This window comes from Colletotrichum lupini, chromosome 8 (genome assembly GCF_023278565.1).
Source record: "Colletotrichum lupini chromosome 8, complete sequence".
NCBI lineage: Eukaryota > Fungi > Ascomycota > Sordariomycetes > Glomerellales > Glomerellaceae > Colletotrichum > Colletotrichum lupini.
This window is the reverse complement of record NC_064681.1, coordinates 4123839-4138676: the sequence shown is the minus strand read 5'-3', so window position 1 is coordinate 4138676 and position 14838 is coordinate 4123839. Positions and strand designations below refer to the sequence as shown.

At 42.4% G+C, this 14838-nt stretch overlaps 4 protein-coding genes across 4 annotated transcripts; 1 reads left to right on the top strand and 3 right to left on the bottom strand.

The window, feature by feature from the left end:
- Positions 1-3: 3 nt before the first annotated feature.
- Positions 4-2994, bottom strand: CLUP02_15706 (uncharacterized protein; the record flags this gene model as incomplete). The annotated part of the gene is made up of 14 exons (XM_049294630.1): positions 4-327; positions 383-405; positions 456-543; positions 621-808; positions 869-938; positions 983-1069; positions 1124-1180; positions 1464-1525; positions 1751-1805; positions 1853-1895; positions 1964-2065; positions 2133-2227; positions 2333-2780; positions 2828-2994. The coding sequence occupies 14 exons, from the start codon at positions 2992-2994 to the stop codon at positions 4-6; spliced, it is 1809 nt and encodes a 602-aa protein (XP_049151777.1).
- Positions 2995-3299: 305 nt separating this feature from the next.
- On the top strand, positions 3300-4394 carry CLUP02_15705 (L-asparaginase; the record flags this gene model as incomplete). Its single annotated transcript, XM_049294629.1, has 1 exon — positions 3300-4394. One exon carries the CDS (start codon positions 3300-3302, stop codon positions 4392-4394), a length of 1095 nt encoding a protein of 364 aa, XP_049151776.1.
- A 267-nt stretch (positions 4395-4661) lies between these two features.
- On the bottom strand, positions 4662-8985 carry CLUP02_15704 (major facilitator superfamily transporter; the record flags this gene model as incomplete). The annotated part of the gene is made up of 15 exons (XM_049294628.1): positions 4662-5122; positions 5198-5487; positions 5513-5638; positions 5682-5792; positions 5859-5902; positions 6094-6465; positions 6523-6683; positions 6751-7248; positions 7338-7660; positions 7748-7824; positions 7886-8209; positions 8263-8374; positions 8481-8507; positions 8589-8656; positions 8761-8985. The coding sequence occupies 15 exons, from the start codon at positions 8983-8985 to the stop codon at positions 4662-4664; spliced, it is 3219 nt and encodes a 1072-aa protein (XP_049151775.1).
- Positions 8986-9237: 252 nt separating this feature from the next.
- Positions 9238-9524, bottom strand: CLUP02_15703 (uncharacterized protein; the record flags this gene model as incomplete). Its single annotated transcript, XM_049294627.1, has 2 exons — positions 9238-9261; positions 9321-9524. 2 exons carry the CDS (start codon positions 9522-9524, stop codon positions 9238-9240), a joined length of 228 nt encoding a protein of 75 aa, XP_049151774.1.
- Positions 9525-14838: the final 5314 nt, after the last annotated feature.

Sequence of the window (14838 nt, the reverse complement as noted above, 5' to 3'; positions counted from 1 at the left end):
TCTCTAGTCTAGAGCTTGTACTTTTGCTTTGCGTAAGGAAATTTGAAGGAAGCCAAGTCGCACAATGATTAATGATTGGGATTTTAGGAAAGGGAGAGAAAGAGAGAGCCAGATGAGGAGTCGATGAGGGAGGAAGAGTGAGGGAGTGAGAAGGGAATCTTCGTCCAAGGAGGCACTGACGGTGAAGTGCTTCTTTGTTCTGGTTTGCGGGGGGAGAAAACAAAAATCAGGGCTGCGTGGTGGGAGGCTGAGGAGAGATACTCGTGTAGCCCGGCGACGAAGAGGGAGATCACGGGACTTGCTTGCTTCTATTTCCTTTTTGGGTAACTAAAGCGGTGAGAGAGCGGTGAACGTAAAGATTTTCAGATGAATATACGTCTACATCGAGGGAGGAAGGAGCTGGCCCTGGACGGTATGTGAGTCGTGCCTTCCCGAAGTTGATATTGCGACTCAACTAGATAGCCCAACGAGAAGTCGTAGGTGAAGTGAGGTGTAGAGAGGTGAGATCACGGTGTACAAATTAGGTGAGTAAACCACTTCACGCTTGATACGCCGCATATGAGATTGGAAGCCAGAATGCAAACACACGAATCCTAACTTTTGAGTTTTGATTTACCCACGTGAGGAGATCGTGCCTCGAGAAGCCCGATACGGGCCACCTGACGAGAAGGCCAAGGCCAGAATTTGTTGAACTTCGCAATGTCATGGCGGAAGAAAGGAAACATCTGAGCGAAAAAACCCCCTTGCAGGCACTGAGAGACGGCGTGGTCACACAGGCTAGGGTGCCTCAAGGTTGAGTACTCTACAGCTTGGATTGTTGATGCGTCAGAATGAGTGACTTGACTTCTTCACTGCCAGAGAGCTGCACAAGTAGCTTTGAGAACAATGATTTTGCCCGTAGCGCCTTTCTTACTTGAACAGCGGTTTGGTCGTACAAGCTAAAGCATCATTCATGCAAGGACAAGTAGCAAACCCCTCTGACGTCCACAAACTCATTCAATGCGATTTCCAAATTGCGGGGTGAGATTGTTGCTGCAATGTTAAGTTTGGTCTTATCTATCTGAGTTCTCTAATGAAATGATGATTGCCTATTGCAAGACCGGGAGTGTCAATTAGAGCTGACCAGAACCGGAGCTTCAATGCTGCTAAGCACGAACAGTCTAGTTGGAGTTGAGAGCCGCTAAGCTGACAGAACCAACTTTATGTCAACCTTCTTCATTCTTCATTTAGTACTTGCCAATCATTTCTCTCATCGTGTCCCGAATCAGATAGGAGGAGATACCGCGCAAAGGGCAGATCATTCCAGGGATATTGAAACGAACGAGGTCACAATTGACCCGCAGTTCGGAAGTTCCGATTCAGTCAGTAGTAAAAACCAGCTTCTCTCATTTGTTCTGAGATTGCCTCACGCTCGCTCTCGCTACTCGGCGCCTTTTCAATTCTCGTATAACATCAAAACTCACAGTCTGGGAATCGCGTATCCCCAAGTTCACTTTGTCAAACTTTTGCGAACGAGCACGCCCGCCTTGAGCGATGGAAGCGTGCCTTGGGGTATAATAGTAAAGCGTTCCTGGCATCAGGCAAGTAGCGGTGTTGATGAGAAAAAATCGGGGAAGGAGAAGATATAAACTGCAACAAAGAATTTCTCTGATAAAACCTTAGACAACAATCAAGCTACAGCCTAGGTCAGGCAAGTGAAATAATACGTTCCCGGTCGTCTGCCCTACAATTATGGAATGTTAAGGCTTACCAATAGATAAGAAACACTCTTGAGAAAATTGTGATTGCATGCATTGCTGAATTGACTACGAGCTGTTCAATTCGAGTCCGGATGCAGTCTACATATGCTCACGATGGTCCACTTCTCCTGCTTATGTGCACCAGCAATATTCAAGCTGGAGTATGTCCGAAATACCCCTCAATGATATCGATCCAAGAGACCATGGTCATCAATATGACAAACAGATGACATCTTAACTGCAGCATATTTTGACTTTTTGGCAGATGCTTTGTGTAGATGAGGCTAATATGTAGTGCGCGTTTAGCTGCCGCTGGCTCCTTGGACCTTCCCTCATATGAGTACAGCCACACAAAGGCTCAACTACAGTCTAGCAGTGGGATGCCGTAAACACGAATGATAGTTGTCATTGGAATTGAGAGTCTTAGTCAATCGTGCCAGATCGGGACATTCCAAGCAAAGCACCCAAGCCCCAAAGAAATCGGCTACCTATCCGAAAGAGGCACACCTTGGCTCCCATTGAATCATACCGTAGCTCATGTTCCCGCTGTATGATTGCCAACGTACTATGTACGTCTGTTATGCATGTCAAACCTTTGAGTAAATTGGTTCGATATCGTTGTTAATGGAGCGGATCGCCGGAACCGGAACCTTGGGCCGGGGGGCTGGGAATGTTTCCCGTCCGTTATCAAACGAATCCGAGGAACCCCCAGCCAGCCGACGAGTCATTTTTACGCCTTTGGGCCCCGTCGGGCCCCGCAGAGACATGTCAACCCCATAGAATGATCCGGGGCCGCCATGCAATGCTGCAATAAACCGCAGCAATAAGCATGAACTAGCCAATTCCCCGGGTTGGGGTCTGTTGCTATGCCGTAATCTTATTCTGCCCAGACCAGTTGATCTCCTCCAGCTATCAAGATAAGTATCAGATAAGGCCTTTCCTCGTCCATTCACATCCCAACACAGGCTGACAAACATTGAATACGGGGGAGACTCGAGAGCCCACACACCAAAGCGGCCCAAGATGGAGACCATCCCAGGACTTAACCACTAGGTCGGTATGGCTCCGCCGACGACGGCACTGGTCACTTTTTTGCCGAGCTGATAAGAGAAAACCCGAGAGCACGGAACCAGCGTTCGCCTGCCTTAGCCTCGAGCGCATTCGGAGCCCAAACCCACGTGTGATAGGACCCAAGCCGTCGAGATAAGGTCGATGATGATTCTCCAGAGTATTGGTCAATTGGGACATCTTCCATGGTTTCTAGCGTGGGCATGGAAGGGCCGGGCGAGTGATTTTTCCCACAAGCCGGATATTGACACCGGAATCCATGGGAATTCGAATTGTTTCTTATCGCCTTGGCTACAGTCATGTATTCTCGCGATAAGTCGTATTCACTGCAAGGACCGCTATATAAGACGAAGTAAACATGCCGCCAAGTTTCGTTATTTGACCAGCCAGCAGAGCAGTTCAGAGCATCTCCCTCTCCTCATAGCCCCCATTGTCCTCTAGGAAGCCACTCGCAACTTCGGTGACTTTCCATCAGCACGACAGTCAGCCAAGATGCAGACTCGCAATCTCCTCCTCGCAGCTTCTCAGCTGGCTCTCGGCCTCGCGGCCCCGGCCCCGCTCCCGGCATACAACCTTCTCTCTACCCGCGAGACGCACTACAACGCCAGCCTGCCCAACATCACAATCTTCGCCACGGGCGGCACCATCGCAGGTTCAGCCTCCTCAAATGCCCAGACCACAGGCTACCAAGCCGGCGCTCTCGGCGTCGATATCCTCATCGCCGCCGTCCCGGAGCTGTGGAACGTTTCCAACGTCAAGGGCGTGCAGGTCGCCAACGTGGACTCGGGCAGCATCACCCCCGGCATCCTCCTCAACCTCACCCGCCTCGTGCAAGAGGCCCTCGATGACCCCTACTGCCAGGGCGCCGTCATCACCCACGGCACCGACACCATGGAGGAGTCCGCCTTCTTCCTTGACGCTACCATCAAGAGTGAGAAGCCCGTCGTCGTGGTGGGCGCAATGAGACCCGCCACCGCCATCAGCGCCGACGGCCCCATCAACCTCCTGGAGGCCGTCACCCTCGCCGGCAGCCCCGCCGCCGCAGGCCGCGGTACCATGATCGTCCTTAACGACCGCATCGGCAGCGCCTACTACACCACAAAGACCCACTCCAACTCCCTCGACACCTTCAAGGCCGTCGAGCAGGGCTATCTTGGCTTCTTCCTCGACATCAAGCCCGTCTTCTACTACCCTCCGGTCCTGCCCCTCGGCCGCGCCTACTTCAACGTCACCGAGGCCTCCGCGCTTCCCGAGGTTGACATCCTCTTCGGCCACCAGGCTCTTAACCCTGCCCTCGCTACCGCCGCCGTAGCCAGCGGGGCCAAGGGTCTCGTTCTTGCTGGTATGGGTGCCGGTGGGTGGACTACGCCCGGCCGTAACGCGCTTAAGACCCTGGCGCAGGAGAATGGCACGCAGATTGTTGTCTCTAGCAGAACCATGGGTGGATTTGTCGAGGATGACGATGCCCTTAACACGTATGGTGGCTGGAACTTGAACCCCCAGAAGTCGCGCATCCTGTTGCAGCTTGCGCTTTACTCTGGCTACAGCTCCTCGCAGCTTGAGACGCTGTTCAAGTTCGCGCCTTAGATGGGAAGAGACATGACACTGAATTATGAGATCATGAGTACATAGATATAATCATAGAAAAATAGTATTTCTTATCATTAGAACTAGGCAATTCCCGTGATGTCTGAAATCTTAGCTCGACCTACTAGGTGTATTGGCATAACTTTTCTAATAACGGCAGGCGGCTTTCCGATGCCAACAACCGTGTTCGCCTTCTCTATTTTCTCATGTAATCTCAGCTTCCGGTGCTGTTGCAAAACTGCCAAGGCAGTTCCCGCCGGACAGGGATCACATGTCCTTCTTCAAAGAGCTCTTCTGCAACTCAGCAACCTTTGCAAAGACCCGCTTTGTCTCCGCGCAGCTCTTGATAATGAGATAGAAGGGAATAATGATCCAAAAGGCATTGAAGAAGACGTAATAACACCAAAAGTAGAAGTCTTCAGGTCGGCAGTAAATCATCTTGGCAACGAGCTTGTCAAACGAGCACGTCGCAAAGTACAAGACATCGCCGTAGAGCTGCCCGAGACTTATGATGATCTGCAGTGGGTGGCGGAGGGGATGCCCGGTGACGATGAAGTATGCGCACACGAAGGACAGCGGACCCCAGCAGAATGCGGTGATGGTCTCCATGCAGACGATGAAGGAGTCCTGGGTCAGGTAGCGGGAGTCGGAGAGGGAGTATTCTTTCCAGAGCTGGCCGAATATGTGTAGGGATGCTGGCATGCTTGATTGATTGTATGAGAAGTAGCCTGATCGGGTGTTAGTCGAGATGGTTCACACGACGGTCTAGGTTACAGCTAGGGGGTCGAGCATGGATGACTGACCTTCGAAGAAGAGATGGATAAAGGCGCTTAGAGTGAACCACAGTGCCGTGGCGACCTCGCCATTAGGAAGATTCGGGCTTGTTCTTTTGATGATGCGGTATGTCGGTACGAGGATGGCGGTTGCCCCTACGGCAAACATACCACGCAAAGCATGCGCGCCAAACGTGTTGGCAACGTAGCCTGGTAGTACAGCCTCCGCAGGGAAGTAGGGGTGGGCCGGGATAGTGGCGTTCATGACGATTTCTGCAGGCATGGTGGGAATCTTCCTGTTTTGTTCTTTGCCCTTGGTTCTGTTTTCTGGTCAAAATCACCTACACTGAAGGGAAGTTCGTGAGCTTTATGGATGTCAGGTGAAGTATCCATGATCCAAAATTCCTACGCCTCGTGATCCACTCTGCCACAGCCGGGAGAGCTGCCATCCGCGTCGTGCGATTTTCAGCTCTTGTTCGCACAGAGACATCCGCCAAGTACTAAGCAAACTTACATTCTATTGGCCACAGGATTAGCATAAGCAGCCAAGCGAGATTGCACCAGCATCGTATTCGGGTTCAAGCATTTCTGTCTGACATAACCACGGACGAGAGAATAGAGCATACTCAGGAGAGGACTTTAGTGCTATTCTCCGGGGCCGCCAGGTGCAAAAGCCCGATCCGGGATCCACACCTGGAGGCCGAGTCTGCCGTCGCCCGAAGGTCCAACACCGGGCTATTCCATCGAGTGAAACATGACGCGGAAGAGGATGCACAACGTTTTGAACTTTGAACCTCTAAAATCGTTCTCTAGATATCTATGGACTGATAGTTATCACTTGTGAGTTGGGTATACCATTACAATTATTACATCTCGTCACCCCATATAGTGTCGAGGCTCGTTTCCATTGCCAAGGCCCTTCAGACGTCGCCCTTCTTTTCCCCCTTCTTCTTACGGATGTCGACCCAACCCATACCCCACGAGAGCACAAACGCGAGACCACCGATTCCGATCATGAGGTAAAACACCTCACCGATACTCTTCGAATATGCCACCAACACCCCAGGCAAATCGCTCTCCGGTACAACGGTCCTAAACCCTGTGCCGCCCGCAGCCAGTACTGTCTTCACATCTACTGCCGGAGCGTACTTTGCTAAGTTCTTGCCCAGACCTTCGCTGAAAATGACTTCGCCTGCCGTCAGGAAAATGGCACCGCCAAACGTTTGCATAAAGACAAGCATTGCCATCGATACGGAAAGGGTCGCTGGCGGAATATTGGCTTGGACGGCGATAATGTGCTGGAGAAGCGTGAATATTAGCTTAGCCTTTCCAAGGCGCATGACAGCATATCTCACCATTTGCATACAGGCACCACGGCCGGCGCCGAGGAGGACTTGATAGCCAATCCACTTGGCAGAATCTGTAGATGGATCCCAGGTAGAAATGAGGCCGTTACCAATCGCCGATAAGACGGAACCGAATACAGCCCAGGGAAGGTAGTATCCCATCCTACCGACTATGAAGGATTAGTATCTCCATTATTCCATAGTCGGATTCCAAGGACGCAACAGCCGTCAACTTACCTAAAGCCCCTGAGGCGACAGCAAAGACCAACTGGGCAATGATAGTCGGCAAGAAGTGAACACCACCTCGGAACGGCGTCTCACCCTTGACGCTCTGGAAATACATGGGGATGTAGTAGCTTGACACCTGTGTAATGCTCATGTTCAGGGCTCCAACCAGACTGCTCGTCAAGACGATCCTATTCTTGAACAGCCCCATTGGGACCATGGCTTTTTCGTCGCCTTCCCTGTGCTCCCAGAAGATGAATAGCCCAGCGGTCACGGCAGCGCCGACGAACAAGCCGATAACTACCGATGAGTCCCAGCTATAGTCATTACCACCGAACTGTAGAGCGAGAAGGAACATGATAGCCGCGGGAGCGAAGAGGGCGAAACCGGGAAGATCGAGATATCGGGGTATTTGGACGAGGGAGACTGGCTTGGTGATCTTCGACGGGATGTGGATAAGGAAAAGCATAGCTGCGGTGACTGCACCAATTGGAAGGTTGATGTAGAAACCTGTATGAAAAATTAGTATTGTTCCCATCCACAAATTGTAGCCCAACTACAGGGCAAAGATAACTAAGCTGAGAAATGAGTCAACTTACACCAACGCCAGGTCGTATATTGGGTCAAGGCTCCTCCCACAAGAGGTCCAGCGACAATGCCAATGTTCGAAATACCGATCATAATCCCAATTATCAACGGTCTCTTTTCCAATGGGACGGTGGCGCCGATGATAGTTAATGAACCATTGAAAAGTCCCCCAGATCCCATGCCTGAGACAGCCCGTCCGATGATGAACAGTGTTGATGAATTAGAGAGGGCGCAGATGAGAGATCCGGCCTCGAAGACGAAGAGGAAGGCAAGGAATATTTCTTTCGAATGACGGTGCGTGTAAAGCTTGCCAGCCAAGGGCTGCAGGGCGGCACTATTTTGAAATGCATGTCAGCTTTGGTAATTCGAAGAGCACTTGGCTCGGAGATTCCCCCGTGTAAGAGGCATAGAGTTGACATACCCACAGAGGCTGTACGCTGCACCATACCATCCAACGTCAGAAAGAGAGTTGAACGCTGTTGTGATCTCCGGAACGGCCTAGACCCAGTGTCAGACTTGCCATGAGCACCTCGTCACATGCATCACTTGACAACCGTACCGTAGTGATGATAGACATGTCCAGCATCATGAGAAACACAGTGAGCGTTAGTGCCGCTAGGACAAGGATGAGCTTGAGGCCCTCGATGTACTCCTCCTCGGCTTCCTCTTGGTCCGCCGCCGTGCTTCCCTCATCTTCGGTACCGCTTTCCTTCTTATCGGTATGCTCGATATCCGAGTCGTTTGATGGTGGCAGTGGCTTTTCCGACATATCGAGAACGATTGGAGTCGTCGATGGTTGTGTCATGGCCGATGCCGGTGATGTGAAGCGGGTCTTGGTGAGCTCCCTGGAGCTTCGTGAAGTAGGCCGGTCCATGTTCAAGATCTGGAAAAGATCTGGTGAAATGTCTGGGCATCAAGGAAATAGTATGGATGAACCTTGGCACAACTTATGTAGCAGGTAACATTAACTTCAAAAACATCAAGATACGGTGATGCGCACGCATTTAAGAAACCCTTAGCCCGCATCTGAACTCCGTCTCGTAACTCCCTACACCCATCCTTAACCCCGTCGTGTCAACAACAAGCAAACGCCAGCCGGCATTTCCTGGTACTAACCCGCTCTCTGGTGTCCAGACTCGCTTAACCCGGGTCACGGTGTAAGGCTGACAATAGCGCAATCGCTGCACATCCGGGGTTCACACTAACCCCGAGGAGACTTTGGTAATACCTAACCCTTCACACCACATCAAATTTCCGTTCACACGCCAACGATTGGTCCCAACAGAGTGGAACTTACGACTCGGGCATACTTGCCCTGTTCTCTACTAAGCTATCTGGTCATTCAGCCTACTTTGGCATGCTTACTTAGTGTGCTGGCTGTTTTGTTGGCCGTTTGTTGGTTTTGAATTCGGGAGGATTCGACTAGCTGCATACTGCGAGAGATTGATTACGAGTCAGAACCCCCCAGCCGGGGTTTGGTGCCACGAGGATCTTGAAATCCGTCCGGTCAGCCATCCCGTTTCGATTTACGGTCGCTGCAGCAATAGTCCGAGCCCACTCCGCCTGGCAGTTGGTGTTTTCCAGCAAACGATCCGGATCCGGGCTTGGCCGGTGCAGGTAGCCAGAACTCGGAGACTTTGCTGAATGGTGAGGGCTCATTTGGCCCGATGATCAAACCGACGTATCGGCATATACACATAGGCTGAATTCGGATTCTTATTTGTAAGCCGCATTGGCTCTTTGATCCGGCCCCAACGACCGCACGTATTGTCGCTATCAAGGTACTACCACCAACCGGTAACCGTCAAGCTCCTACAGAGAGTATGACTCTCGCCAAACAACCGTGATGACCCAGACTATATAACTGATAACCACGCATGTAAGGAATCCGCTGCCAGTGTTCACGCCATTTCAAACGCAACAGCCAGTGTACAGCTTTCATATGGTCAGTCATGCGCACCAGACACATTTATACTGAAGAAGGGTCATCGTACAGGAGGGTTGGGTCCAAAGTTGTTGCAGCAAAGAGCGTACCCGCTCCAGTTCGCTTCGATAGGGGAAGGAGGCTCGCGCCCGTTGTTGCATGGCGCGCAGGCGGGGTAGATCTCGCGCTGGGCGAGGAGGGCGCCGTCAGGCGCGGAGTCAGCGGTGACGCCGGTCATGAAGGGGAGGACAGGAGCTGCTATGGAGATTTTCATTTTGTCCGGTTAGAGGAGCCGATCGAGGTACTTAACTGAGGAACTAAAGTATCGGATTAGAAGTCCAATTCGACCGCGGCATACAGCCGACTGCGCAGGGGCCAATTAGGGGCCCTATTTATAATTATTATAGCTAGCCTAACCTATGGTTAGAACCTCCTTTTTATACTTACTACGTAAATATTTATATAATTTAATTAATCTCTTTATTAATTACGGTTTAAACTAACTACCCTATAATAGGGATATTAATACTAATTAGTAATTAAATTCTACTATTATAAATCGGTAAGGTATTTTATTATATAAAAGAGACGACCTCTTAATACCGTACGAGATAGGAAATTCGTACTAATTAACCTTATAGAAGTAGATAAAAAAAGAAGTAATTTTTAAATACTATATAGAATTAAGTAATCGTAGCCCTTTATTATTTACGAGAGGTCGACGTTTATTATATTAAACTATATTAATTAATAAAACTACTTAAGTAACTAGCCTTTTATTATTACCCCGAGTAGCTTTTTTACTAAACGACTTTTTTATAACTAGCCTATAATTAAAAATTAACTAGTTAAATTAATAAAAAAAATACTTACGTAACGACTACTTACTTAATTAATTAGCATAATGAACGAGCTTAATAATATAATATAAAAAGGTACCGCGCGATTAAAAAAGGGGATTTTTAAATATAAATATTCTTACTTAGTAATAAAAGTAACCCTATAAGAGTTATTAAGCTAAGAGATCTATAGTATATAAAAAAGTCTATTATTACGAGGATTTTATAAATACGACCTTAAGCCCGCAATTTAAATAACCTTTTTATAGCTCTTTTAACTACCCCCCGGGTATTACTTAGGAATATAATATAAGGGACGGTTTAATAAGGGAGGAGGGGATTTAAAAGTCTTAATAATATCGAGTTAAGAGTATTATAAATCTCGGGGATTAACTTAAAAAGAAAGTAGCTACCCTAAAGTAGTCCTATGACCTCTTATTAAAGTTATTATTAGCCTAAAAAAAAGCTAAAAAGACGAAGATTTAAAAAAAAAAAAAAATTCTTTTAAAGGGCTACTAAAGGGCTTCTTTTTATATTAGCTCCCGGCATAAGATTACTAATTTTAAAAAATTAACTAAGTAATAAAAGGGATCGCTAATAAGTAATAATTACCTAACTATAATTAAGCTACGAAAAAGACTACTTAAAAAATATAAAATAGGGTACTAAGAGGTTATAAAAATAAGATTTTTAAGGTATTTAACCCTACTGCGTATAAATAATAAGTAAGTATTTTTAGTAAATCTTTAAAATCTACGATTTTATGAAAAAAAGGGCTTAACTTTATTAACTATACTTAACGGCCTATATAGTTCTTAATAGCTTATATAGCTCCTTTATAAGCTACCCGGCGTTTATTTTTAACTATTCTTATAAAATATTACCTTAAAAAAGGTAAGTTAAAAAAAGAAGCTATTTAGAAATTATAAAAAGTACGAGGCTTAAGAAGCTAGAAATATATAGGATAGTAGAAATTAGTAACTAATAAAGATCCCGAGACTAATTATTATATTTTCTTATAATAATATAAACGTCTACCGCTATTATTATAAAAAGGAACTACTAAAACCTACTTTTTTATACTAAATAAAAAAGAGGATCTTAATTAATATAATAGCTAGCGATTTAAAAAGGTAGTAATAATTACTAAAAATAATAAAAACAAAAGTAATAATAAGATAGTAAGAGGAAGCGGGAATTTCTTAAACCCTAATAAATTTATTAAATAATAAAAGTACGGATTTATTATAACTAGCGCGAGGATTAAATATATTCTTATTAAAATTAAATACGCTAACGATTATTAATATAGGCATAAGCTAGAGCACGACCCTTAATAAGTTAGGGTAAAAAAGAAGAGGACAGAACCCGATCCTAAATAGAATCCTAATCCCTTATAAATAAGTAAATATTAACTCGGATTATTAAGGGATATAGATATATAGAATTATAAATTAGCTTAATAATAAGCAAATTAACGTAGTATTAATCTATTTAACTAAGGTTTATAAAAAAAAGGGGCTATAAGGGTAACCCCTATTTTATAAGATCGTAAACGACCTTAGTTACTAACTAAACGAATAATTCGCATGCATAAGCCTAAGAATTATAAAAATAGTTAATAGATTCTTTTACGGGCGAGGGGTATTATTAGCGCAATTATAATTATAAAAGCTATATAAAATACTAATAATAATAATTATAAAAAAAGAATTCGTATCATAGAACTAGGTATAAGTCGATAGAGCGTATAATCGCTTTAACGAATTTAAAAAAAAAGTAAATAACCTAGATTTCCTCCTTATAATTATTAATAGAAATCTATTATTATAAAAGGATATACTGGGGCAAAATATAGTACTAGAAGTACGATAATTAATAATTCTGCTTATTTCGATCTATAACTCGTTACTATTATTAATACGAAATTCGGTACCGATTAGCTAATAAGAAAGGAGGTAGACGACCCGAAATTATTAATAATACGTAGCGACGTAGGGATCGTATATAAATACTAAAAATCTAATAATAAATAGAAAATAATTTATAAACTTTAAAAAGATCTTTTTAAAAAAGAAATTATACTCTAGGGGGAAGTATAAGGTTTTATAAAAAACCCTACCGATATTTTATAATTATTATAAAAAAGTCGGAATTAGGGAATACTAATACTATTTAGTAATTAATATCGTACTCATAAGCAAAGCCTTTAATTATTATTACGAAGCGGTACGTAATCTCGATTAAAATAACTTTTTTAGTATAATTAACATAATCCGAAGCCGCTTCGAGACTTATAATAAGAACCTAGAGCTCCTATCTAAGCTACGAATAATTTCTTTCGTATTTATAGCTAGGATAATAAAGAGTAAATTACGAGTAAAGATCCTTAAAGAGCTTATTAATTAAATCAATAAGCTAATAAAAACTTAGCTAAATAAGAGGATAAATAAGTAGAAAGTCGAATATTTTTATACTATAATCTAACGTATATTAAAAATAAAAATAACCCTATACTAAGTACTTAAAAACTATAAGACGCTCTACTTAAAGCTAAGATCTAACTTTAATATTAAAATAAAAATACTACGCTAAACCTACTTCTAAATATATAACGGCCCTTATTAATAATATTAAGTCGATTAAACGTATAATAAAAAAAGAAAAGAGGCTAAATATAGTAATCGCTAATAAAGAGGCCTAGATTCGTTAAATAAATAAAAATCTAACTTATAGATAAGGTAATAGAAGAGGTAATACTATATTTATAAAAAAGATAGATATTAGTTAAGTAACTACTCCGAAAAAGAGCATACTAAATTATATAAATAATATAAAACGTTAAGGGTAGTAAATAGTAAAACTAGCCCTCGTTAGTTTAACTAATTCCTTATTATATATAAAAGCAAATCCGAGGGTATAAAACTTAGTAATAGTAGCTAAAATAGTAGCCTAAAGCATATACCCCCCATAAGAAATTCGGAAAATAAAAAAGATCTTACCCCCTATACTAATAAATTAGATTATAATAAAATCGACGATATTAATTACTCTTTTTTCGCCCTATTAGCCTCCGGAAGATATATAAAGCTAAATAAATAAAAAGTAATAAAAGCTCTTAATAAGTAGGCTTTTATTTATAAATAGGAAAAAAAGGTCCCTTAAATAACGGATATAAAAGTAGCTAAAAGAGCGAATCTAATAGGGCTAAAGCCTATTCTTTTAATAATTAAAAAAAAGACGCTATCTCTCTTAATATTTAAAAGAAAAGAATATAGTACTAAGTAAATCTAGGGGTAGCTAGAGGGGTCCTTTTTATATTACTTAAATTCCTTAAATACTAAGCTCGTATAAGTATTTTATATAAGTAAAAAGTACGACCTAGATAATTTTTATAAGATTATCTTAAATACTAAAGTATTATAATAGTTAACTAAAAAAAAAAAGTAATTCTAAGTACTATAAAAAATCGCACTAATAATACTTAATATATTAACGGCGAGTATTATAAAGATTAGTTTCGGCCTAAGTAAAGAAATCGTCGCCCTAAGTATAATAAAAGTAAAAACGTACTTCGGAACGATAACTTTTTATATTTTACTTATTAATACCCTATTTCTCTTATATCTAAAAGATATAAATTAACTAGGTATTATATTTAATAATACGAGGAATAGAATTTTTAATAATAAGTACTTCGAAATAGTTAAACGATAATAAGGGTATACGTTTATAAAGCTTATTAATAATACGAAGTTAATTAATTACTTAATAAAAAGTGAGCTTAAAAGATTATACTAGAGATTTAGGTACTTATTAGTTACGAGGCTATATAACTTCTTAAAGTAATTAAATAATAATAATATTAAAATAGGGGCGCTAGAGTAATTAATAAAAGTATATTACTAATATTAAATAAATGCGCAGAGCCTACGTAAATTTAAGTTTAAATTATATAATAAGCTTAACTTTAATTAGAAAATCGTTATTAATATCTTCTATTTAAATAGTTAGTTAGTACTATATATAATCGACGTAGTTATATCTTTCTAAGTAGAGTAATTCCTCTAGGATTTATAAATAAAAATAGTATAAGTAGTCCTATAAAAAAGCTAGATTAATATATATTAAGGACCGCTAGACGGCATTAAAACTAATACTAGTACTAGCTTTAAGTTAATAAAATTTAAGGATAATACGACGGCCTATAGTATATAGCTAAAAGTCGTACTTATTAAAGCGTACTATAGTATTAGAAAAGTAAAAAGGGTATATTAGTAATTAAAAAGGGCGTTTAAAATTATTAAAAAAGAAAATCCGGATTTTATTAATAACGAATACCTCTAGATAGTACTTAAATACTATAACGACACTATGGGGCCTAACGGACTTATACTAACGCTATTAGTATTTAGAGTATATTTAAGAACGACCTTAGCCTTATTACTATCGCTAAGTATAAGCTAATAAGCCTAAGTAATTAAAAAAATAATATAGGCACTGCGCAAAGTAAGTATAAAAAAATAAGTTAACGAGGTAATTACTATATATAATAGGCCCGATATAAGGGGTAATCTAGATATATTATTAAATTCGGATATATAAGTATAGTACGAAATTACTTAATAATAAGCTAGGCTATATAAGTTAATTTTCGTTAACGAGCGCTCTTATATAATTACGAGAGATCGTAACTAGCTACTTAAAGTATTAATTATAATAATTAAACCGTACTATATAAATCCTAAT